This window comes from Salminus brasiliensis, chromosome 2, assembly GCF_030463535.1.
Source record: "Salminus brasiliensis chromosome 2, fSalBra1.hap2, whole genome shotgun sequence".
NCBI lineage: Eukaryota > Metazoa > Chordata > Actinopteri > Characiformes > Bryconidae > Salminus > Salminus brasiliensis.
In genome coordinates, this window is record NC_132879.1 from 44,493,828 (window position 1) to 44,516,498 (window position 22,671).

The 22,671-nt window shown below is 40.6% G+C and overlaps 2 protein-coding genes across 4 annotated transcripts; one reads left to right on the forward strand and one right to left on the reverse strand.

Moving 5' to 3' along the window:
* The first annotated feature begins 1,337 nt into the window (after positions 1-1,337).
* On the forward strand, positions 1,338-12,713 carry mest (mesoderm specific transcript). 3 transcript variants are annotated; one of them, XM_072672896.1, is made up of 12 exons: positions 1,338-1,652; positions 1,767-1,941; positions 3,857-3,936; positions 4,271-4,348; positions 4,534-4,670; positions 5,210-5,268; positions 5,570-5,610; positions 7,273-7,343; positions 7,472-7,573; positions 9,336-9,412; positions 10,506-10,569; positions 11,250-12,713. In XM_072672896.1, exons 2-12 carry the CDS (start codon positions 1,785-1,787, stop codon positions 11,365-11,367), a joined length of 984 nt encoding a protein of 327 aa, XP_072528997.1. In that variant the 5' UTR covers positions 1,338-1,652; positions 1,767-1,784; the 3' UTR covers positions 11,368-12,713. The 3 variants fall into 3 exon arrangements, with proteins under 3 accessions (XP_072528997.1, XP_072528998.1, XP_072528996.1); XM_072672897.1 differs by having other exon boundaries at positions 1,338-1,595; XM_072672895.1 differs by having other exon boundaries at positions 1,338-1,591.
* On the reverse strand, positions 12,699-21,237 carry copg2 (COPI coat complex subunit gamma 2). Its single transcript, XM_072672893.1, has 23 exons — positions 21,098-21,237; positions 20,418-20,470; positions 20,208-20,288; positions 20,034-20,105; positions 19,837-19,916; positions 19,650-19,725; positions 19,401-19,493; positions 19,218-19,304; positions 18,964-19,121; positions 18,679-18,812; positions 18,517-18,584; positions 17,911-18,099; positions 17,496-17,591; positions 17,079-17,322; positions 16,009-16,084; positions 15,699-15,802; positions 15,413-15,538; positions 15,196-15,264; positions 14,770-15,081; positions 14,416-14,513; positions 14,178-14,316; positions 13,985-14,083; positions 12,699-13,234 (listed from the first exon to the last, which is right to left on the reverse strand). The coding sequence occupies exons 1-23, from the start codon at positions 21,132-21,134 to the stop codon at positions 13,104-13,106; spliced, it is 2,622 nt and encodes an 873-aa protein (XP_072528994.1). The 5' UTR covers positions 21,135-21,237; the 3' UTR covers positions 12,699-13,103.
* Between the last annotated feature and the right edge of the window lie 1,434 nt (positions 21,238-22,671).

Genomic DNA, 22,671 nt, shown 5'->3' on the forward strand with positions numbered 1-22,671 from the left:
GTGCTCCCTCCGATCCTCGTGAAGTCAGCCACCGCCTCTTTACGGTGCAGCTTCAGTAGCTAGGCTAACGTTTCACTCGCAGTTTTATTTTACAAACAGTTTATTTTGTCTATTTGTGTTGTTTCTGAAATGTGATATTACTGAGGTTTTCATAGGAGCTCTTTAAGGAAGCACAACAAAAAGCTAAAGACAGTACTTTACGGTACTCTGCGTAATGCGCTCGTGCATGTGACCTGATATCGCGGAACAGCGCCCTCTACGGTCTCAGAATTCGGCGGTCACAGATTTGGGTGTAACACCTGTTAGCAGTGCTCGGCCTGCTAAACCACTCCGAGGCCCTTAAATACAGAGTGCCATATTCAGTCCCGGGTATGTGTAGCATAAAGGCTACATCATGTTTAGCTTTTAACCCAAATCAAATGTAGCTGCGTGTACAGCAGCTTTACAGAACCAGTCATCAGTCAGAAGACAAGAAATCAACAACATAGGAAGACATGAAATATCTAATAAACCCAGTGAGCAGCCAGAGGCAACAGTGGCGATGGAAAACCCCCATCCTCCTCTAGTCAGAACTATTAATAAATGATTAATAAAAGTCACCATCAGGACTGGTGCACTGCTCAGGTCTGCAACATAATCATATTATTACAGTATGATAACACAATAATCACGGTATAGTATAACTTCAGATCATACAATATAGACTAGAATATACTGTAATCACTCTGCCTTCCTTATCTCCTGAACACACACACACACACACACACACACACACACATACACACGTAAAGTGAAAGCCCTGGATGCCTTGAATGAAATGGGTGCAGTATCATGTCATTTTTTTGTGATGAATATATATATAGGAGGAATGGTTGCCACAGCTGTTAATCATAGCTTACGTTATTCCTATAATAAATGAATATACCAAACAGAAAACGAGTCAAATATGAGCCACAGTTCTGGTCTAGACTTTTCATTCAGTTGTAATTAAGACACAGGACCTCATATAGCTCTTATGTAGTAGGCAAAATAAATCTAATACATTTTATTAACATAAATAAATAAAGGAATGAATAAATTGCTATATGCTGTATTTTGTTACACTGTGTGTGGAGGTGACTGTATATAGTCCAAATCCAGCCCTCATCCTAAATCTTTCATCTCCAACCCAAGTCTAACTCCACGTCCAGACAATCAGGGACTTCTGCAGGGAGAATTAGTTGGATCAGGTGGGTGGATTGGGTTTGGATCCAAAGTCTGCGGCAGGGTATCTCTCCATGAGCAGGGTTACTAATTAAGCCCGTCCACCCTTCTGCGGGGCCTCGCTGATCGGAGTGTACTTTGCCATCCGCACCGATAGGCGGCCTGAGAGAAGCTGCTCCAAAGCTTCAGCGAGAGACCTTCGGCTTCTCGGCTTAACTCCAGCGGCTCAGTGCCAGTCACAGCCACAGCAAGGCGCCCACCCTGCCACGGAGCAGGGGGCTTTAGTTAGCCACAGCCTCACAGCTTCACTGCGCGGCTCTCTGAGGAAGCAGCGCCTGCCCGCGAGCTCGGTGTGGAAGGCCAGGGCATGAGCCGCCGGAACTCCGCTGTAGGTATTGTCAGTCTTCTGGCCCTGTGCGGTAAAGGAGCTCGGTCGGAGCTAATCTTGTGTAAGCTGATCACAGTCAGTCACTGCATGCCTGTCGGTTCCTGTAGCAGGTGACCAGCAGGTCTTTAAAAGTTGACATGGGCAGCTGTGTAGCGTGTTGTGTGTGTGTTTGTAGAGTGTAGTGGAGTGCGGGATGGGGAGGGAGTGGTGGCTGCATGTGGCTCTGCTGTGCGTTCCCCTGCTGGCCGTCTACCTGCACATCCCTCAGCCTCAGCTCTCCCCAGCCCTGCACACCTGGCGCTCCTCAGGACACGTCTTCAGCTTCCGAGGAAACAACATCTTCTACAAAGGTGAGCTAGCTCTCTATCACGCAGGTCAACCCTTCCCCAACCCTTCCTTTCCCCTTCAAGAACAGCTCAAACACCGAGATGTAAACAATGGCAAATGGTGCGCTGTAGAGAAACGCACAGTGGTGGTGATGAGCAGGGCTCCTGAGATCTCCTGATATCCACAGTGCACATGTGTTTACCTGCTGTGGAAATGAATGATGTGATGTTGGTAACAGTAAAATAGTGATCCTGAAAAACACATATTGACACATTATTTCTGGGGACTATTTTGCCGGACAACGCCCTGCACGTAGCAATGAATGGATTTGGAGAAATGAGGCCTCATCTTTGTCACCTTCACTGTGGACAGTTCTGGCTCTGTACGTGTAGAGTAGAGCTTTTCACTCCAAACCAGTCAGACTGACTTTGTTTACGTCTCAGTGGTTCATTATTCCGAAGTTTGGAAATTACTAGTGGAACTTCCTTTAAGGCAGTGGCCACTCACCCTCCTCCCGGAGATCTAGCCACCCTCCTGGAAATTTCACCTCCAACCCAAGTCTAACAGCTGGTGGAATGATTGGCCCAACAAGTGGCTGCTGCGTGTTACCACACCGCAATCTGGGAAAAGAGCAAGAACGCTAATGGACAAAAGTATTGGGACACCTCATTTATTCTTTCTTCTGAAATCAAGGGTATTTAAAGTATTTAAAAAAAGAGTTTATCCTGTTTGAGTTGGAGTAAGTGACTCTACTGTCCAGGGATGAAGGCTTTCTACTATGTTTTGGAGCATTGCTGTGAGGATTTGATTGCATTTAATGATTAAAAGAATATTAGTGAGGTCAGGATGTTGGATGATCACCACCACGCTTCATCCCCAACTCATCCTAGAGGTACTGGATGGAGCACCATCATTCCAGAGAACACAGCTCCACTGCTCTACAGTTCGATGCTGAGGGGCTTTATAATCTTCTAGCCCACGCCTGGCATGAGGCACGGTGCATATAGGTTCATGTTTACCTGCTTTAGAGAGTCTTATTCTTCTGGTAGAACTTCTGCAGAGGCTGGACAAGCTGTGTGTATGTGTGCATCTGCACAGCCGTGACAGCAGTGGGTGCAACTAAAAGTACCTGAATGCGATTTTGGAATTGGCCAATTTTACATGTTTTTTTGTGTGTGTTTGTATTAGTGATGTGTCGGTCACGAACAATCTTTTTTATTTATTTATTTATTAAATTTTTTTATATATATTTTTTTTGTTAAAGCCACACACGATTGGCCAAGATGTGTGGCTGTGTCTGTGAGTCTACACTGAGTAGGAGGGGAGGGGAGGGGTACAGACACACACAGTGACAGCACAGTGAGCACACTACAGGAGAGTCTGGCGCAAAGTTCTCTCAGGAGCGTCAGAGAGTGAGAGAACTTTGCGCTTTACGTAGTCAGACAGACTACATGCTGGAGAGGTAAGGAAAATAAGGGACAGGAAATGTAGTAAAATATGGACACATTTTAATGTGGTAGACTGTGCAAAGTTAAAAATTCATATCGAGCAGGCTCCACAAACAACCTGCACAACCATATAAATAAATTATGTTTTACATTGGTCATTCATTTTACACATAATTTGGTAATAAATTGATTTAAGCAACAACAAAAAATTAATGATCCACTTTTTTTAGTGAGCCGAGCCAAAAGAACCAGCTCTCTAAAACGAGCCGGAATTCCCATCACTATTTTGAATAGTGTTTGAGGTTCACTGGATGTTGTTTCCATGTATCAAACGTTAAGACACTAAACGTATTTAAAATTTGCTTCTTCTTCCCTTTTTTTTGCTGAATGATTTATTTAATGTTACTTTGTGATACTTAAAAAACATCCAGCATTCAGATGAGCACTCCTGTTGTTTGATTGCCATGTTGTCTTTGATTGTCCATGACAGATTCGTTTGGTGCTGTGGGGAGCTCTGATGTGGTTGTGCTCCTTCATGGTTTTCCCACCTCAAGCTATGACTGGCACAAGGTAAGATGACTTAACTATTAAACAAAAAAAAAAGTTAAGAATGGACAGTGTTTTGAAGACAGTAAACAGTCTACCGGAAAGCTGCTGCTGCTGCTGAAGTCTGGACAATGGCACTGTCTGATTCCTGCAAAAACGACTGTCCTCTTTGACAATATCCAGACTGTCTGTATCCAGCATAATGTTTTAAAGCCAGGATCAGTGTGAAACCCAAGTACCATTGATTTGCTGCCTTTGTGAATACACTGTTCTTTGAAAGTGGAAACATGGGAAGATTTCAGGCTGCTGTGTCGAATAAATATAAAGAAATAAACAATGTCTTCACCTGTTTTTTTAGATTTGGGAGCCTCTGAATCAGCGGTTTAACAGAGTCATTGCGCTTGACTTCCTGGGCTTTGGCTTCTCTGATAAACCCGTAAGCTTGTTACCATCATTTTTAGCAGTGTGGGTAATAACACTTCTGTTAAGTATTGACTGTTTCTACGTAATCAGGAAGTCACATTATTGAGGATAGCCTGCACTGTTCTGATATTTGAAGTAGCTTAAGGCCAAATTGGATTAGTTGTTCTTCCATTACCTTCCATTATCCCTGTGTTTCAGAGACCACACCGGTATTCCATCTTTGAGCAGGCCAGTGTAGTAGAAGCCTTGATCACTCACCTGGGCCTCACTGATCAGAAAGTCAATCTCCTCTCCCATGATTATGGAGATACTGTCGCACTAGAGCTACTTTACAGGTGGGCAAGTAAACTCTCATACAAAACATCTTGTAGTGATTTTGTGGTTGGAAGTCTGCTGCGTCTGTAACTCTGCCTCAGTGATAAAATGGAGAGGAGTTTTTTTTTTTCCTACTGTTATGTTGGCAGCGACCTTCCAAATGTTGGTACTCTCATTGCTTTCTGCAGCGATATATGAGGCAAAAAAGCCCCTGCCTGCTCCTTACTAAACCCTGCCTCTACCTGCTTGTTATTGATTCTGTAAGCACTGAAGCTGTAAGCACTGGTTTTGTGGTTGTCATAGCACTGGGTGATATGGTAAAAATATTATATCTCAGGGTTCTGAGTGTTCTAGCGGACTAAGGCTGCCACTGTAACCCAAGAATCATTGGTTGAAATCCCAGTTATCATGTTATCAGTTATCAGTTTCTGTAGTACCGGAGTAAAGTAGAAAGCACACAAAGTAAAGTTGGGTAATTGTCTATATAAGAGAATGTATGCGAGATGATTGCTTGTCCATGTGATCTTCATGGCTCTTACATGCAGTGTTAACCACACAGGAGTGACCACAATCGAACTGGACATCTGGCCATAAACAGCCTCTGCCTTTCAAATGGAGGTACACTTCATTGTGTTCTTGCTTTGCTTGCTGGCTAACTGACGAGTTTTAGAGGCTATTGGTTAAAACCAGACACTCTATAGTCAGCCACACAGTTCAGCCCTAATACTTCTTTATGGGTTTACTGGTTACTTCTAGCACCTGTACGGCAAGGTTATCCATACACCTTTTCCATTTTTTGTTGGTGAAAGTTTTTGGAGGACAGTTGTTTGCTGTTTTAACAATGGTCAATAATTGCAATATAGGTTTTAACAATAGATAAATCACTACTTGCCAAGTAACTATATTTTACTGTTAAAAGGTATATTTCCAGAGACACATTATCCAAGATTCGTTCAGAAGGCAAGTCCAAGTCTCTCTCTCTATATTCTAATAAAGAATATTATATAGTCATCGGAAAAAGAAAGTAAACCCTCTGTATGTATCCGGATATAATACAAAAAAACATCAGGGGCTTAGCAGGTCTAAATAATGAGCTAAACACAAATCTCACCATGTCATCATTTTGTTAAACAAAACTGAAGGCAGAGAAAAGCTAGTAAAACCACCTTTAGTAGCAATAACAGGAACCGTTTGTCTTTCACATCATTCACACCCACTCTTCTTTACAATGTTGCTTGTGTTCATTGAGGTTTGAGGTCATTAGTTTAGTTAAGAACCTTGCTTGGTTCTTTTCTTTTTTCAATCATTCTGTTGTAGATTTGCTGCTATGCTTGGGATCATTGTCCTGTTGCATGACCCAATTTTGCCCAAGCTTTAGCTGCTTGATAGATGGCCTCATATTTAACTCTAGACTACTTTGGTACAGAGGACCTTGTTGCAGAGGAGTTCATGGTCAACCCACATTTCCAGCTTTTCCTGTTCTGTGTTCAAGAAAAGAGCCAAATGTTTAAAGGGCACTGATGAGTTTTAGATGCTATAAACTGACACTCTATTGTCAACCACATAGGTAAGGCTTAATAATAAAATCTGCTGGCCTTTGCAAAGTTATCCATAATTGAGGACAGCTGTTCTGTCATAATATGGCTGTCAAAACCTTTTGCTTTTTGTGTTATTTCTATATTGTGGCACACAGTCATGTTATGCAAGAATGCAATAACTGCCCTGATAATGCATGCTGGATCTTTACAATGTTGCTTGTGTTCATTGAGGTTTATCTTAAAATAAGGGAACTACAACTATAGATTAGCAATTTAGCAAAACAGATTCCACCATGATTCCACAGATTCCATTCCACCTTTTAGAAAGCTCTGGATTCAGGTCTGGACTTTGACTGGGCCATTGCAACACATAGTTTCTTTTCTTTTTTCAGCCATTCTGTTGTCGATTTGCTGCTGTGCTTGGGATCGTTGTCCTGTTGCAAGACCCAATTTTGACCAAGCTTTAGCTGTTTGATACATGGCCTCATATTTGATTCTTTTGTACTCCTGGGAACATTGGCAACTGTCTTGAATGTTTTCCACTTGTAAATAGTACTTTTGACCGCTGTAGAATGATGGACGTCTAATTGTTTATTTAACCTTTAGAAACTTTCCCAGATTGATGGGCAGCAGCCATTGCTTCTCTTAGATGTCTTTCCTTCTTGACACACCTGAATGCTCCAGACCAGCAAACAGCCAAAAAGTCTGCTTTTATAGAGGTGGTCACAGTTCCTGATGATGAATTAATCAAGGGCATTTGATGATACTTACCCTCTTAATTCCTATAGAAGCAGTAAAGGTGTACATGATTCTTAACACACTGCTTTTCAGTTTTGCCTTCAGTTTTGTTTGAAGAAATAAGGATGCAGTGAAATATGTCTGAAATATATCCGAGGTTATATTTACCTCATTTTAAGACCTGATAAGACTAGATTGTTTTTTTTAAAACCAAATATTTTAAAAAGTGTACTTTCTTTTTCTCCTTGACTGTATGTGTAATCTATATTATTATAATATATAATAAAAATATAATAATAATAATAATAAAATATAATCTGGTTGCCTGTTTCTTTGGTGTCTGTAGGTCCTGAAGGACTCTGGCTTCATTTCACCTCTACTTACACGTCTTATAAACTTCCATTTCTTTTCTAGAGGGTAAGCGTGAATGTTGGTTAAGCTGAGGACTTTTCTAAACTCATGACGAGACACTTATGATTTCATATCTTTCTGAAGCACATCCTCATGAAAGCTGTCCTGTTTAATTGCATCTCTATGACTGGCAGGATTGGAGATGTCTTTGGTCCATACACCCAGCCGACTGAAGCGGAGTACTGGGACATGTGGACAGGCATCCGCTTTAACGATGGAAACTTGGTCATGGACAGGTAACAGTAAAACCCTATCTGCTGTACTGAAAGAATGACGCTGTATACACTATATAGACAAAAGTATTGGGACAGCTGCTTTTTTTGAAAGCCCCCTTTTGAAATCAAGGGTATTAAAAAAAAATCCTGCTGTAGTTGGAGTAACTGTCTCTACTGTCCAGAGAAGGCTTTCTACTAGATTTTGGAGCATTGCTTTGAGGATTTGATTGCATTCAGCAACAGGAGCATCAGTGAGGTCAGGATGTTAGATGATGACGTCCTTAACTAATCCCAAATGTATTAAGAGGAGCACCATCATTCTAGATAACACAGTTTCACTGCTCCACAGCTCAATGCTGGGGCTTTTATACCCTTCTAGCTTATACCTGGCATTAGACAAGGTGCAGGTAGGTTCATATTTATCTGCTCCAGAGAGTCCTATTCTGTTGCCAATACTTCTGTACAAGGTCTAGACAAGTTGTGTGTGCATTTGCACATTTGTGTCAGCAATGGGTGCAACTTACAGTAGCTGAATGTACTTATTAAAAGGGGTGTCCACAAACATTTGGGCATAGTATATGAACTGCACAGAAAAGCACTGCTTTGTCCCAAAACACACCTGATCTAACTATATAGATCATTAACAAGCCCTGCTTGAGTTGAAGTAGCAGGAAAAGACTGATAGAGGGGTGAGGAACTGAGGGCTGGAATCTGACACCTTGCTGTAACACACTTGATAAACTTGATAATTGACTAATGCTAAACTGAATCAGATGTCTTTTCAGGAAAACCACAAATCTTGGCAGGACTGGAGTCCAGAATTAAGGCTAAAGCTCTCTAGTTTTCATTTCTGTGTTTCCTTTTACATTGATGAGCCAAACATTATACCCATGTGCCTAATATCCTGTTGGTCCTCTGTATGCCTCCACAATGGCTTACTCTACAAGATATAAATCTGCCACCAAGACATTAGCGGCAGAGCCTGAAAGTGATGAAGTTCCAGCATATCAAACATGTTAGTCCAGCACATCCCACAGGGCTTGTGCTCGATTCTGTTGACATCTGTAGAATTTGGAGGCCAGGGCAACACCTTAAACTCAGTCATGTTCCTCAAACCATTCTTGAAGAGGGAGTGAAGTGAGGCAGGATTTGTTATCCATGGCCAGTGCCATCAGAGAACACCAAGGGTCTACCTAATCCACGTCAATGTTTAGGTTGTTTAGGTTGTTTATGTTGATGGTATATGGCAAGTCGCCGTCCACTTGAAAACCTTAAAAAAGTTTTCCAGCAGGAAGATTCAGACCAGACGGCATAGTCTGGTCTTCACGCCTGCCTTATTTTTCCCACCTCCAGCATGTTGACTTCAAGAACTGTCTGTTCAGCTTCCATCTAATATCCCAGACGGTGACGTGCCACTTTTTTATAAGATAATTGATGCTATTCTCTTTATGTTTTGACTCATTGGTATAGAACTGTACACAGGAAATATCCACTTCAGTTACATTACTTGCATTTCTACTTAAATTTCTATCATCCCAAATTAGGAGCTACAAGGCTTACATAGACTTCCTCTACTTGTTAGCTACATTAGCATTGTAGCATTGGTGCAAAGCTAAAGAAGCAAACTTTAGAGGCTAAATGAGTCTTGGCCTTGGATTGATCATGAAGAAAAGATGAAATTGTGTGAAATAAGATTTTTCTCTTAACTGTTCCTTTAACTCCTCTAGTGTATGTTAACAGTAATGAGGCAACATGCTGTTTTCCCCCTTCTTGCCTCATACAGTATATTGCAGTATATTAACCAAAGGCTGAAGCACAGAGACAGATGGGTGGGAGCACTTACCTCTACTTTAACCCCATGTGAGTATATTCACACCATGTACAACCTTCCTCAGTTAAAAAGACAATAAAAGCTTAACAGAAAGTGATTCACGTTGCATTATGCTGTTATTGTAAGCATCACCTTTCACAAGTTATTCAACTGCTTTGTTAATGCTGCCCACGTGCCACTCTCCCCTGTGTAGTAACAGGCTACCATTTGAGGTAATGCTCTTTGCAGTGCAAAATAAATAAACTGCGCTCTGCAGTAAGGCAAGCCTGGGCTGGAGGCCGAGTGAGTCAGTGGTAAAAGGTCTGTTAAGGCGAAGAGGTTTAATCCACTGAAAATCTTTCGAGGAGCTGATTAGCCTCAGCTACACCCCAGGCTTGGGCTTTATGCATTGGGGATCTTGCATGCAGTAAACATCTGTGTGTGATATGTTTATTAAACAGTAAGGACCTGTCAATGGGTTCAGCATTCCATTCCTCACCCTATGTAACTGACAGTGGTTTTATAGCGGTTACTGAATACTCGGTAGTATTTGCAGGATAATAAGTCTCATGATTTTGTAGTAAATGGTGGGGCAGTGGTGGCTCAGCGGTTAGAGCTCCAGGCAATTGATGACCAGGTTGTGGGTTTGATACTCTGGCTCAGTAAGCCCTTTACCCTCTTTGCTCTCCGGGCAACGCAGCAATGGCTACCCACCGCTGTGTATGTGTGTGTTCACTGCACAGAAGCCTGATTCTATCTGTGTCCGATCCAAATAATAGTTTGGTGAAAAATCAAATGAACATGGTTTATCATTTACCCCAGATTCAGTTGACCATCTAATCCATCTTTAGTTTACAACCGAAAATGCTAAGCTAAAGATGCTAACAAACACTGGTTCACCAATTGTGCACCTGAAACATCTTTCAACCTGCTCATTTTTCAAGTGTTTGGTGCTGACAAATTGATGGGGTTTAGAACAGTGTGACTTACTGTACTCAGCATGTTCTATCCATGTAATTATACATATTAAAGGTTTAAAAGCTTAATCACTAACACTAGCTTTAATAATAAGCATGCAAGTTGATTCCTTCTTCCATTCCTGTATGTCTGAAGTTAAATTGTCCTGTGTTACTTGTGTTTCAGTGCATATGATCTATGGACCGCTAGATCCAGTTAACCCATACCCTCAGTTTATTCATCTCTACCAGTAAGTACATACAGTTTTTCACGTCATGATCTGAGCGTTTCACTGAGAGCAAATATTCTATGCTTGATCGTTATGGCTTACTTGTTGATTCAATCAACCGGTGACTTTCTTTACTATATCTTTGCTACATCTTTGTAATCTATCTAAATTGTCTCTGAATTCAGTTGTTAAGATGTAAACAAAGTCATTTAGAGTGGTTCTTTTTAAAATTGTGTATTGTAGGAAAAATTTACCTAAGTCTTTACTAACTTAGTTAGATTACTTTACAGTGACCACGAGTTCATGAGGTGGACAACATACATACTACTACTTATTTATTTATAATCCAAAACTACCTCTCCACCCTGAATGCAGATAAAAAATGAGGTAGGTGTAGCCTAGAGGTTATAGTAATGTACCTGGACCAGAAGCTTGCTGGTTCAGTCTACAGGATCAGCCACTTAACCCTGGGCAATAGCGTGCTTTGCGTGCGCACTGCTGTGGGCTGTACGGCTTGTTTCTGTAGCACTACAAATTCACTAAGGAATAACATGTTGACGTTTAAGAACATGCACTAAACATTATATAGTAAGGGGGTTAAAAAGAAAACCGCCTTAGATTAATAAAACTAGATAAGCGATAAACCTGATAACTGTTGTGTTGGCAGGGTGTGTCAAAGTTTGTCCTGTTAATATCCACAGAAAACTGGTTCAAAGGTCGACTGTATCGGTTCTGGATGAACACATCAGCCATTACCCACAGCTTGAGGACCCTACAGGCTTCACGAACGCCTACCTCAACTTCATCAACTCTTTCTGAGCAGCGTAGTGATGCGGACATCATGCACTGGTTTGTTGAAGCAGACTTTATGGCCTGAGGAACATTATTGTAGAGAAACAATAGTATTGATCTGAAACAGTATGAAGAAGGGAGGAGCTGATCCCTTGATTAGAAATCTTACAAAACCCTTTACAGACATTTAAATCTTGATGTTGACATTGGCAAACATCTCCTGTATTTTAGTCCACAGATGGCCATGTGCTGACCTGTGATCAGTTTCATATAGGTTAAAGTTGCCTTTATTGGCTTAACTGATCAGGGACTGTAGACAGTAACTGAGGAACAATGTCAAACAAAGCAGTTAAAACGTCAGGGTACTGCCCACTCAGGCAGACCCTTTTAGTACTATCTGCCAGCTTTCTAGCCACAAGAAAGTGGCAGACTTGAAGTCCTAAAATCAGATTCTCACCAGCCAGGTAAAGATCAAGATGCTGAGATACGCACAACTACAAAAACGGTTAAAGAAAGAGTGTGTGAAAATTGGTGCCAATAAGTAAGAGGTTAGTATGAAAAGCTCAGTTCTCCGTAACTGTCCACCCATGTAGTAAAGTGTAACTTTGATATTAAATATATAAGGGGTAGAGCCTAAAGAACTGACTTTGTGGTTACTGGTTGACCTGCCTGAATAGAATCCAGCTGCATCTGAGCTGCTTACATTACCAGGAAAATGACACTGTAAGACAAAGCCATACTGTCTGCTGTATCGTTCCCACTGTTTGATACCATTTTGTCTTCTTCCCTGTTCTCTCAGCTGTCCACTGCTCCCTAACTAAACTTGTATCATGACCATATGCAAATAACAAATGTGGAAGCTGAATGCTACATGCACTGGTCTGAGAGTATCCATGGAAAATAGGTTAAAAGGTAGTTTAAACAAGCAAAAATGAGACCCTTAACTGGTCCCATACAGCCCTTATTTGTTTAAACTACCAGTTTAGCAAGTGTGTTTGACTCTGGAGGGTGAATCTCAGTTTGGTAACTCTCCTACTCAAACTCACCCACTAAATCTGGCACTGAAGAGGGGAGCTGAATCAGGTGTGTTTGCACTGGATTTGAACAGTGAGGTCTGTCCTAGATAAAAAAAAAAGATTATTTTTCATGTATTAACATCAACTGTTAAGCTCATCCTGACAGCTCTCCGGTTAATGTATGTACTATGGAAAGTTATGAATAGAACATATTTTTCTAAATGAGCTTTCCCATTACCTGTACATACCTTGTTTAAAAACGAAGGCGGCATGAAAATGTATTATTAAAGTGTTTTTTGTTTTGTTTGTTTTACTGAAAGATAATCATGGAAGTCCATTAAATCTTTTTTCAGTGCTGTTTATTGTGAATGTAAAAGTCATTTTGGATTTAGCAATGTTGCCCCGGACACAAGTTCTTACAGCGTGAATATCGGAGGACTAAACTAACCTAAGCCACAGATCATCTTTTAAATGAAAAACAGCACGGTCTCAGCAAAGGAGCTGAGAGATGTAGCCTCTTTTTATACGCAGCGTGCATCACTGCTGTTAATTTCGTCTGCTTTAGTTTAACGCTTCCCCACTGGACAAACATCATTTGAAAGAGCAACAATGAGAAATGTGGAAAAAAACAGACACACAGTAATACATATTATTTAGAACAGACGAGGCAACATCTTTAAAATGTTTAAACATGCATGGATCTGGTTTGATTGGCAATGGACCTGATCCAGGCATTTCACCATTCTCTTAACCGACAGAAGCAAGGATGACGTCAACGACATTTTCATCTGTACTTCTGACAGTCACCTGCATGGTGACACCGTCTGCGAGGGCAAGACGAGCCCGCACCAATACGTCATAACCCCCCCTGAACACACCTGCAGAGAAAGGTCACAATCAGGAAATTAGTGTCAATTGTAGGTCAGACACAGGGGCTATTCAGTGACGCTATGTAATGGTTAAGAGGTTGAACTGTTACTTAGGCTCACTGTCTGTCAACTAGTCTAAGTTTCTACCTTCAGAGCTCATATTGGCAGTTTTCGATGTGAATGATCTTCTGAAAGCTAATCCCAATACTGATGTTTATTGCAGTCTAGGCTAGAGAGGGCATACTGGTATTGCCCCAATATCAGCAAAAAATGCTGAGCGGATGTTGGGGTTGTATTGTTTGCATAGCTTGATCTAGGGCTGCAATTATATATAACAATTTAAAATAAATAAATAAAAACAAGAATTTCACCAGAGGTTTAGTGATACAAGTTAAATGTGACTATGCACACCCAGTGATGTGACAACTGTGATAACGATACTGACATATTGTACAGCCCTAGTTTGAACACAATAGTATTCAAACTTCCAATAATGAAAAGTTTTTAAAAAGTCAGTATCGGCCAACATGCAACATTTCAATATCAGTAAAGTAGCATCACGCCAACTCTAGGCCCAAATAAACATGTACTCACTCAATACTTTCAAGGTTGACTACCCTAGCTAGCCAAGTTAAAGGTAGTAAAGTACCATTCATAGCATGTGTAAGCTTTTAGTACCTCTATGAAGGGTAATGAAAAAAACCTCAGTCACAACCAAGAATGAAAAGAATGAAAGATGAATATCAGGTGAATTCATACCAGCAAGGAAGAGGACGTGCGAGTTCTTGTTTTCTGGAACCTTGTCTGAGCGCTCGCATGGCTGCATTCCCAAGAAGGTGATGATGTTGCTGACGGCCTCTGTGGAATTGCATAAAAGAAATTTTGGATAAATTCGATCACCAATGCTTAACTAATACATAGTCCTAAATGCATAAGAGGGGAATGAATGTACCCTCCAATGTCCTGACTGAAGCCAAAGCAAAGGTCTCCTCCTTCTCAAACTCGTCTCCAACCTCTTCCCATGCTGCACCAAAATTCGGCTTCAGAACTTTCTGTATGTGATCTGCTACCGTCACTTCCAGATCTTCTAACTGGGGGGGGGAAGCAAAATTGAGCATGATGAGGGCTTTGTATATGGATCCACTAACAAGAGCCGTAAGGAAATATTTTTGTACAATAGGTGTACTTACCACATATTCATCATCATAACCATCATCGTCTGGCTCGCCTGTGTTAGGATCGCAATCCCGCACCAGGTATTTCATTGTACAGCTGAATGTGCATGTGACTGATAGGAAAAAGAATGAGGTTAGTCATTTTAAAAGAAATCACAAAAATAACAGCAACTAGTACTATAACTACTATGTCAGAATACACAAGTGGAGACAGTAAATCTTGATCTCCATTAAGTGGCAGAAACATGCTGACACAGTCTTTGAGAGACAGACCAGTAATATAATGATACTCTTACACTCCACACTGCTGAATTACTCTGAATTAAATAAGCTGCAGTGTCAGGTCTGTGTTAAAAAAGTATGTATTACCTGCTGTAGGGTCATCATCAGGTAGCCGAACAAGTGTATAGCAGGAGCCAGGCTGACTGTAGGGCAGGCTTGGAGCAGGGACATGGTGTACCACTTCATAGGCCTCTGATGGTTCCATCTGCACCAGGACACGCTGTAGGAGCTGGTCATTGAGAGTGTTGGTGCAGTCAAACTGGAACACCAAGTGTGCTCCGAACGTGTGTTTGATGCACCGCACCACATACTCTGTCTCAGCCTCCGTCAGCTGGACCGGCTCGGATGACTTGAACAGAGGCCCCAGAGACTCAAACTCGGGGATGGCAGCAAGTTGCTCTGAGAGAAAGAGAAATCAAATGCACAAGGTATTAGACCATTATCATATATACATATATACATATATATAATATAAGATAAAATAGAATACCAGTATAAATACACTCTGCTTACCTTGGTAAATATCTTGACGGGAGGGAGCAAGTTTTTCAGGGAGCTTGCTTGTAGCCACCGGGGCAATTTCTGACACAGGAGAAAATTTGCAATTCAGCTGATCTCTAAGACTAACGCATGACACCATAACTTTTCAGTGCATATACTGGAATGAAGAACTAAACTGATTCACTGGATAGTATATTTGTGTAATATGTAAAGCAGTTTAAAGGCTTACCCGTTTTCTGCTCTGTGATTGGTGCGGTTGCAAGGGGAACAGTCTTCATGTCAAATGGTTTTTCTGAAGGCTCAAGAGTATACTGGTGGAGTGACTTCTCCAGCCCAGGGACAGAGACTGACAAACCTAAGCACAAACCAAACATTGACCATTGGACAACAATTAAATATTCTAATACACACAGAATAAAAACTTCAATCATTATAATAATAATAATAATAATAATAATAATAATACAGTTAATCAAAAACCTTTGTTTGGCCAAGTTGTGTATTAGAAGACATACCATTAAATATGTAGGCAGCATTGAGAGCCTTTTGTTTCTGCTGCAGGACATTCATGTAGAAGGTTGCTCTGTCCCTCACCTCATCATCACTATCCATCATGCACCTGCATTGAACATGTAAAACAAGCTGATTTCCTTCATGCCACATACTTTTTTTTTTTCCATGCAGAATCAAGAATTTGCATATTTTACCACAAGACTCAGCAAAAGAAAAGATCATGGGCATTGTGGGCAAATCACAAATAAATTGGCTTAAAACATAAGCAGTATTATCCCAATATTCAGCAAATCAGCTGAAGTGATGCCTTACCTCTGCATTAGGACCAGCACGCTGGGAAGCAGGTCATCATTTTGTGCTCCAAACTTGGCCAAAGCACTCACCGCAGCTTTAAGGCAGGAAATAAAAAAACATGAAAAACAGGGCACACGCATTTCTATAGATACGTTTCCATTGAAAGGATTTTTAATAACAAACATTTTAAAACATCAAGATTTAGGTGAAGAAATTTTCAGAAAAGGCAGAGTTTATTAATGGAACGTTCCCAAACAGCTACATGCAGCAAAGATCTGTAGATCTTCACAGAAGCTAATGGTAGAATATGTACAACCTTCCAAAGAAAATGTTCCCTTCCAAATGAGATTTTATGGCTTGCAAACTGTGCATAAAGTTGATAGAAACGTAGTTCATGAGATTAACTACCACAGTCACTACAGAAGAATGCTCAGCCTGCCCTAAAGCCTCTCAGCTCTGCAGTCCATCAATCAGTCCACATCAACAAGGTTAACAAATCCAGCTATTCACTCGCTATTAGTAGGCACAATATTGCCTGTCTTGTAATCCAGCTCCAGTGAGCTGCACGTGGCCCAAATGAGTCATAAAAGCTTAGGCTGTAAGAAATGTGTTTAAAAACATTATTAAAGGTTGAGCAAGTAAATGCTCCTGAAGCGAATTACACTCTTTATAATACCTGCTTTACCTATTTGAGCCAAAAAAAATTTAAAGGTTAAAGCCTGGAACTCCATTGCCAAGAAAGATTATAGTGAGTCCCTGGAATCAGTACAAATAATCTGCCTCCATACAAGTGGTGAGGTGAGAATACTGTTTTTGTTTTTTGCCATGTCCTCATAACCAGATTAACTGAAATGCAAGACACATTTTACAGTTTATACAGTTAAACACTGCTAAATAAAAGTGTCTATGAATATATTAAAAGAGAATACATTATACAAAGCTGGAAAGACGACTTGATGCATTACTATGAATAGATATTATAACTAAAAAGATTATAAATTGTAAAGATTATAACTAAATATGCTTAAAAAAAAAACATAAATAAAAAAAATTAAAATAAATGAATAATAAATTAAAAAAAGACTCACCTGCACGGACTGCCTCACTTTCGAGCACCACACGGTTAAATATGAAGCGGATGTATTTAGAAGGAGAGGGGGTGCGAGGACCCTCCTTCCCCAGCAGGTGCAGAATCTTGGTGGCCAGGACGGTGTGCTCACAGTCCTCAATAAACTCACACAGGTGAGCCAGACCAGTCTCCTTACTTTCAGGGTTCTCCTCAATGATGCTGATAATGCAGTCCACAATAGCACGCTTATACTCAAAGCCTCCCTGCAAAACACACAATAAAAGACATAGGTCTATGATTATTGAAGTCTTATTTTAAGATTTATAGCAGGATAAAGCATAACAATTCATCTTTCAGCACTACCTGCAACAGGTGAGCAATGTGATAGGGATCGCTAAGTGGAGTGTAGGAGTGAGCACTATCCTACAAAACTTACATCGTCTCTCAGCATGTTGGACAGAAAGTTCATCATCACACTGTGTTTTCTGGGATACTTCTGGCAAAGGGCACTAATGGCCTGGACCACAACCACCTGAGGAACAAAAGCACATACACACACTTAAAAACTACAAAACCAGTACAAAGCTCAAGTGTTATCAGATAATTTTCAATGCATATCAACATTAAAATATTTGATTCCAGGTTGTTTTAGACAAGCTTTAATCCTCTTATCATAATATTAAAATGTTATGGAAATGTAAACTTGTGAAAGTGAAAAATGTAAATGAAAATAAGTGTGTAACCACAACAACATAATTGTGAAAGTGCATGCATAGAACATATGCACATGGCCTATATGTAAGCATATGCAAGTGTAAGTACAATAACTAATTCCCATGTCAGTCAAGCACCTTGAACTCATCAGATATCTCTGAGACAAAGGAGGAGATCTGTTTCATGAGCCGGTCCACGCTGCTCTCACTGCCAGTCTTCAGCAGGGTGGTGATGGCCAGAGTAGCAATACTGCGATTAGAGTCAGTAATAAGATTCTCCAGGTCCAGGTTACAGGCTGTTACTGCAGAGGGGTGCTTCATTGCCACCTAGCGAACACAAGGAAAATGACAGTGATTATACAGTATGCTATGCCTGTGTTGCCATGACTGTACACCCTTCACAGAAAATCAGGCATCAATTACTACGTTATCACACCTTAAAAGAAAAGCATTCTGGTGTTAAAGCATTCTCTTTAAGTGTGCTACATCAACAAAATTGACTTATTTGGGCATAAAACAGTAGTCTGTGCGAATGTGTTTTAAAAAAAATTAGCTTGCTTAAGTAGAAAGACACTCCATTACTTTAAAACCACCAAAACAGCTAGTCATACATAAGCTGCTAAACTCTTACTTCTTTCTCAAATAGTTTATATTGCACAATAATACAACATTTCCACTGGACCCCTATTCTTCACAGACATTAGAAAAAAAAATTACAAAACACATAAGACAGCGAACACTCACTTTATTGAGGGTCCTTACAGCTGCATAACGCAACGCTGCCTTGGGTGAGCTACAAAATAGCTGGAGCACTGATAGGAAAAAACAACAACAACAACAGATTTATCAATGAGTAGGATGCTTTATTAACAGACAGAAGATCTAAAGAAAAAGGAAGACACCTACCAGACACAGCAGGGGCCAGCTCTCTGGCAGTGCAGTTCGGCATATGCACTATGGCAGAGGCTGCTTCATACACCACCATCTCGTGTTTGTTCCTCAAACAGCTCTCAATAAAGTCAAACAGAGGACTATCATGTCTGCAAGAGACCACACAAACACATACATTTAACAGTGAAGTTCTGCCAGCTGCTCTTTTTCATGCTAAATGTGCCAAAATTAAAATTTGAACAAAATGTCTGCATTTAAATAAACGCCAACAATTCTGAGAACAGAAGTATGCATACACACCCTCCCTCAGTCTCCTCCAGCAACTTGCTTGCAATGCGAATCAGCATGCAGTAGGCAAATGGTGACTTCAGGCCTGACTTGGTGAACTTATTGAGCATCTTCGTCACAGCAAGACGGTCGTTCTTCCGCAGATGATAGAGTAACCCCAATGCATGGTACTGTAGATCACAGCAGGTGGTAAAATAGCACAAAGAGTGAAAAAGTGACACAGATGAAATACAACTATAGAATCAGTCAACCCATATCATACTAACCTGCACCATGATGTTGTCACTGGAGGCTGCCTCCTGAGCTTCATTGACCCAACGTTTCACCACATCATAGCTCATCTTTACCATATGCTGGAAAGGGGAAAAAAAACGTGAGATTGTTTTATCCACAAACATACACACCATGACGTCATTCGAGTCCAAAGTTAAAACGTAATTTGTTCTTACCAGAGAGGAGACCAGAGCAGAGCTAGAGACACTGGGCACCTTGTCCACTATAGCCTGCTTCATGTACCTCTCAATGGCTTGCAACATGGTTGTCTATTGGATAAGACACACAGAGTTAATACTCTTGCATCAGATTATGGGGTGAACATTTGCAATTCTTACTGTAGCATTAAAAAAAAGGTGTTTTACAAAATGTATTTGTGTGTGAAAGATGCATCAGTGTATTAAACAGTAACCCACTGCACTCACATCAGTGATCCTGCAGAGAGCTCTGATGGCAGGGCCTCTGTACACATCCTCTTTACCAGTCATGTCTTTGGTCAGACTATGGGGAAAGAAGCACTGCTTTAATAAAAGCTGATAAAGATGATGAGCAAAATTGCTAATCCAATAATCAATACTGTAGATAACCACAGTAAAAAGCTAGTCCTGTCACCTGCTTGTAACAATGATGACATCCTCAGAGATGTTGGCCATCTCTTTTATGGTCAGGTAGCACATTCTCCGCAGGGTTTGCTAAAAGGGTAGAAGTAAAGTTTAAAAAGGCTATTCATTATTAATTATTACTAATTATAATAGGCATAGAAAAATTCATTGACTAAAAACAAACAAACATATAAATAAAAGATTTACATCATTAGACTGGAAGAGCCTGGTCATAGCGAAGAAGGCTTCAGTGGCCTCTGTAGTTCCAAAGTGCTCACCCTGGGGGATAAAACGGATCTTTAGAGAGTGTACAAAAACCCCAACAACCCAAGCTAGAGACCTCGGACACAGAACGCATCTGTGTGGTGGAACAGCACTGACCTGGTTGAGCAAATAGATGATTTTTGTCAGGATGTGCAGACATCTCCGTGGGTTAATTGGTGTCTCATTGAAGATACGAGCCTTTGAAGCAAACACACAGTCTGATCAAATGACTGCATTGTTCTGACAGCCCGAACAAACAGTCTGACAAACAGTCTGACAAACAGTCTGACAAACAGAAAAGCCAACAGTGCTCAGTCTGTTCCTCACCTCTTGCAGCACAGCACTCTTCTCCAGATGCTGAAATGGGTTGGAGCCACTTCCTACACACAATTAACAGTCATTACAGTTAGGGTCAAACTCGATTATCAGATTTCTTCAAGATGACCAGACGTGGGCTTGGCTAGTAACTTGGCTAATGACACGTCCAGAACTGACACCATCCTACGTGGCTGTCCTCAGAACTCCAGTTTAACCAAAACCGACCAGTGAACAAGGCTCAAACAGAGAGAAAAGGACACCAGACTATACCATTACCTCAACGTTTCAGCAGTCAGCATGTATCTAGCTAGCTAGTCACAGATAAGTGAAGGGAACTAACGTTAGACTCGGGCTGTGAATAAAGTTAGCTAGCTAGCACTAGCAATTCTAGCTAGCCGGCTAACTACATCGACTAAATGACACCTTTAGCTAATAAATAATATGAAGACATAGCTAGCTAATATTGTCAGGTCATTATTATGCGAATCTAAAGGAGAATGTTACTGTTACTTGACAAAATTAAAAAGAGATATTTTAGCCGGTCGCAAATATTTTGTCTACGTTAGCAAAGCATCGTCGCTAGCCCAATCAGACTTACACACACTAGCTAGCCAGTGCTAGCTAACTGCCCAAACAGCAACGTTACTGTTATTATTGCACATATAATATTGATTAAAAACCCATCTTACCGGCCTCCTCGTCCTTCTTGTCAAATTTCTTGATCATTTTCGGAATGTTTTCTGCAGTCACTGCGAGGGTCTGTTTTCACCGCACACACATCCAAAGATCCTCCACGTCAGCGGCAGCGGAGTATCCCTGAACACCGTGAAGGAAACATGGCAACCGCCCTGACTGCTTTTCAAAATAAAAGCCCCACAGGGAACTCCTTCTCTTCGAATAAGAGTCCCTCACTGCCCACTCGCTCATTAGGCTGCTAGCAAAACTACATTACTGGGCATGGGCAGTATTTATGATGCATGTATTGGGAATTAAAATTTTTAATTTTGTATGGTTTGATAGTGTTGATAAAAATACTTGTATGAAAATGCTTTAGTGTTTTGTATTCTTGTAGTTTAAAAAAAATACCCTACAATGCTTACATGCAGCCGATAATTATGATTACTTATTACTTATTAAGTAATTTCTCCAAACTTGTTGAGATCAGAATATTGAGATTGAGAAAACTGATCAAGTGTGAGAAATGGTAAAGTGCTAGTTTTTCATTATTATTATTTTTTTTTTAGCATAAATTGCTACAATTCTTAACAGTTCCGGTATACCATCTTGATATAACTCCCCTCAAGACCTGCCTGATGTGTTGGAGATGCTCTGTCCCAGTCGGTTAGCCATCGCTCTCTCGCCAAAGTGGCTTAGAGTCTTACCCTTGCTCAATTTTCCTGCTTCCAACCAATTAACATCAAGAACTGATTGGTCGTCTGCTGCCTGATACTGTATGGCTATACCACCCAATGTTATTCAAGCCATTCAGCAGTGTTAATACTGTGGTTTATTGGTGGTAGCTCAACTTTATATGTTATGAATGTATTTATATGATTGTATAAAAGGTGTGTGATATCTCATAATTGGTCAGCGTGTGACCTGATATTATTTCTAATGGAGGATCATTCTTGTAACTTGCTGTGGCTGGATTTTAACACACATCTGCCCTCACATCACAAATATCCATCCTAGTTCTGCGGTGTGAAACTGACCACTGGTGTGCACTGCAACCTAATAACGTTTTCATTTCCAGTAAAGTGGATGGGAAGTATATAGCTTCATGAATGATGAAGGATTCGTGTCCACCAGATTGAAGATGTAGTGCATTCATTTTAAAGCTTCACTTGTTTTTGAGCTCCATTTTATCACATAGTTTCTTGTGAACTTTGTCACTCAGATTCAGTGTTTCTATGAATGTTTCTATAAAATCTTTTAGGCCACTTAAAGATGTTCATGTTTACAGTCTGGCTGTTTCTGTTGTGTCCTGTGACATTTGTTCCAGAGTTTGGATAATCTGTTTTCATCATTTTACTTCAAAACTCACAGGGCCACACATCAGACCCCCAGATGCCTTTCTGCACTGCAGTGGTATTGGTTAAGGAATTATTAATCAGAGGCAATGTGTGGTTTAGAAAACCACAGACAAAAAGTTGTTATGCCTGCGACAGGGAACACCATTTTAAACAGCTACATTATATGCCCAAATGTTTGCGGACACCCCTTCTAATGAATGCATTCAGCTACTTTAAGTCGCACCCATTGC

Bases quoted from the DNA above. Each gene is read 5' to 3' on its own strand.
- mest (XM_072672895.1), top strand. From the start codon at position 1,571: ATGAGCCGCCGGAACTCCGCT. The intron at 1,942-3,856 runs GTGAGCTAGCTC...TGTCCATGACAG, and splicing joins AAACAACATCTTCTACAAAG to ATTCGTTTGGTGCTGTGGGG. The intron at 3,937-4,270 runs GTAAGATGACTT...CTGTTTTTTTAG, and splicing joins CAAGCTATGACTGGCACAAG to ATTTGGGAGCCTCTGAATCA.
- copg2 (XM_072672893.1), bottom strand. From the start codon at position 21,134: ATGATCAAGAAATTTGACAAGAAGGACGAGGAGGCCG. The intron at 17,592-17,910 runs GTGCTTGACTGA...TTTGTTCCTCAG, and splicing joins AGATATCTGATGAGTTCAAG to GTGGTTGTGGTCCAGGCCAT. The intron at 14,084-14,177 runs GTACATTCATTC...GCAATTCCACAG, and splicing joins TTCAGTCAGGACATTGGAGG to AGGCCGTCAGCAACATCATC.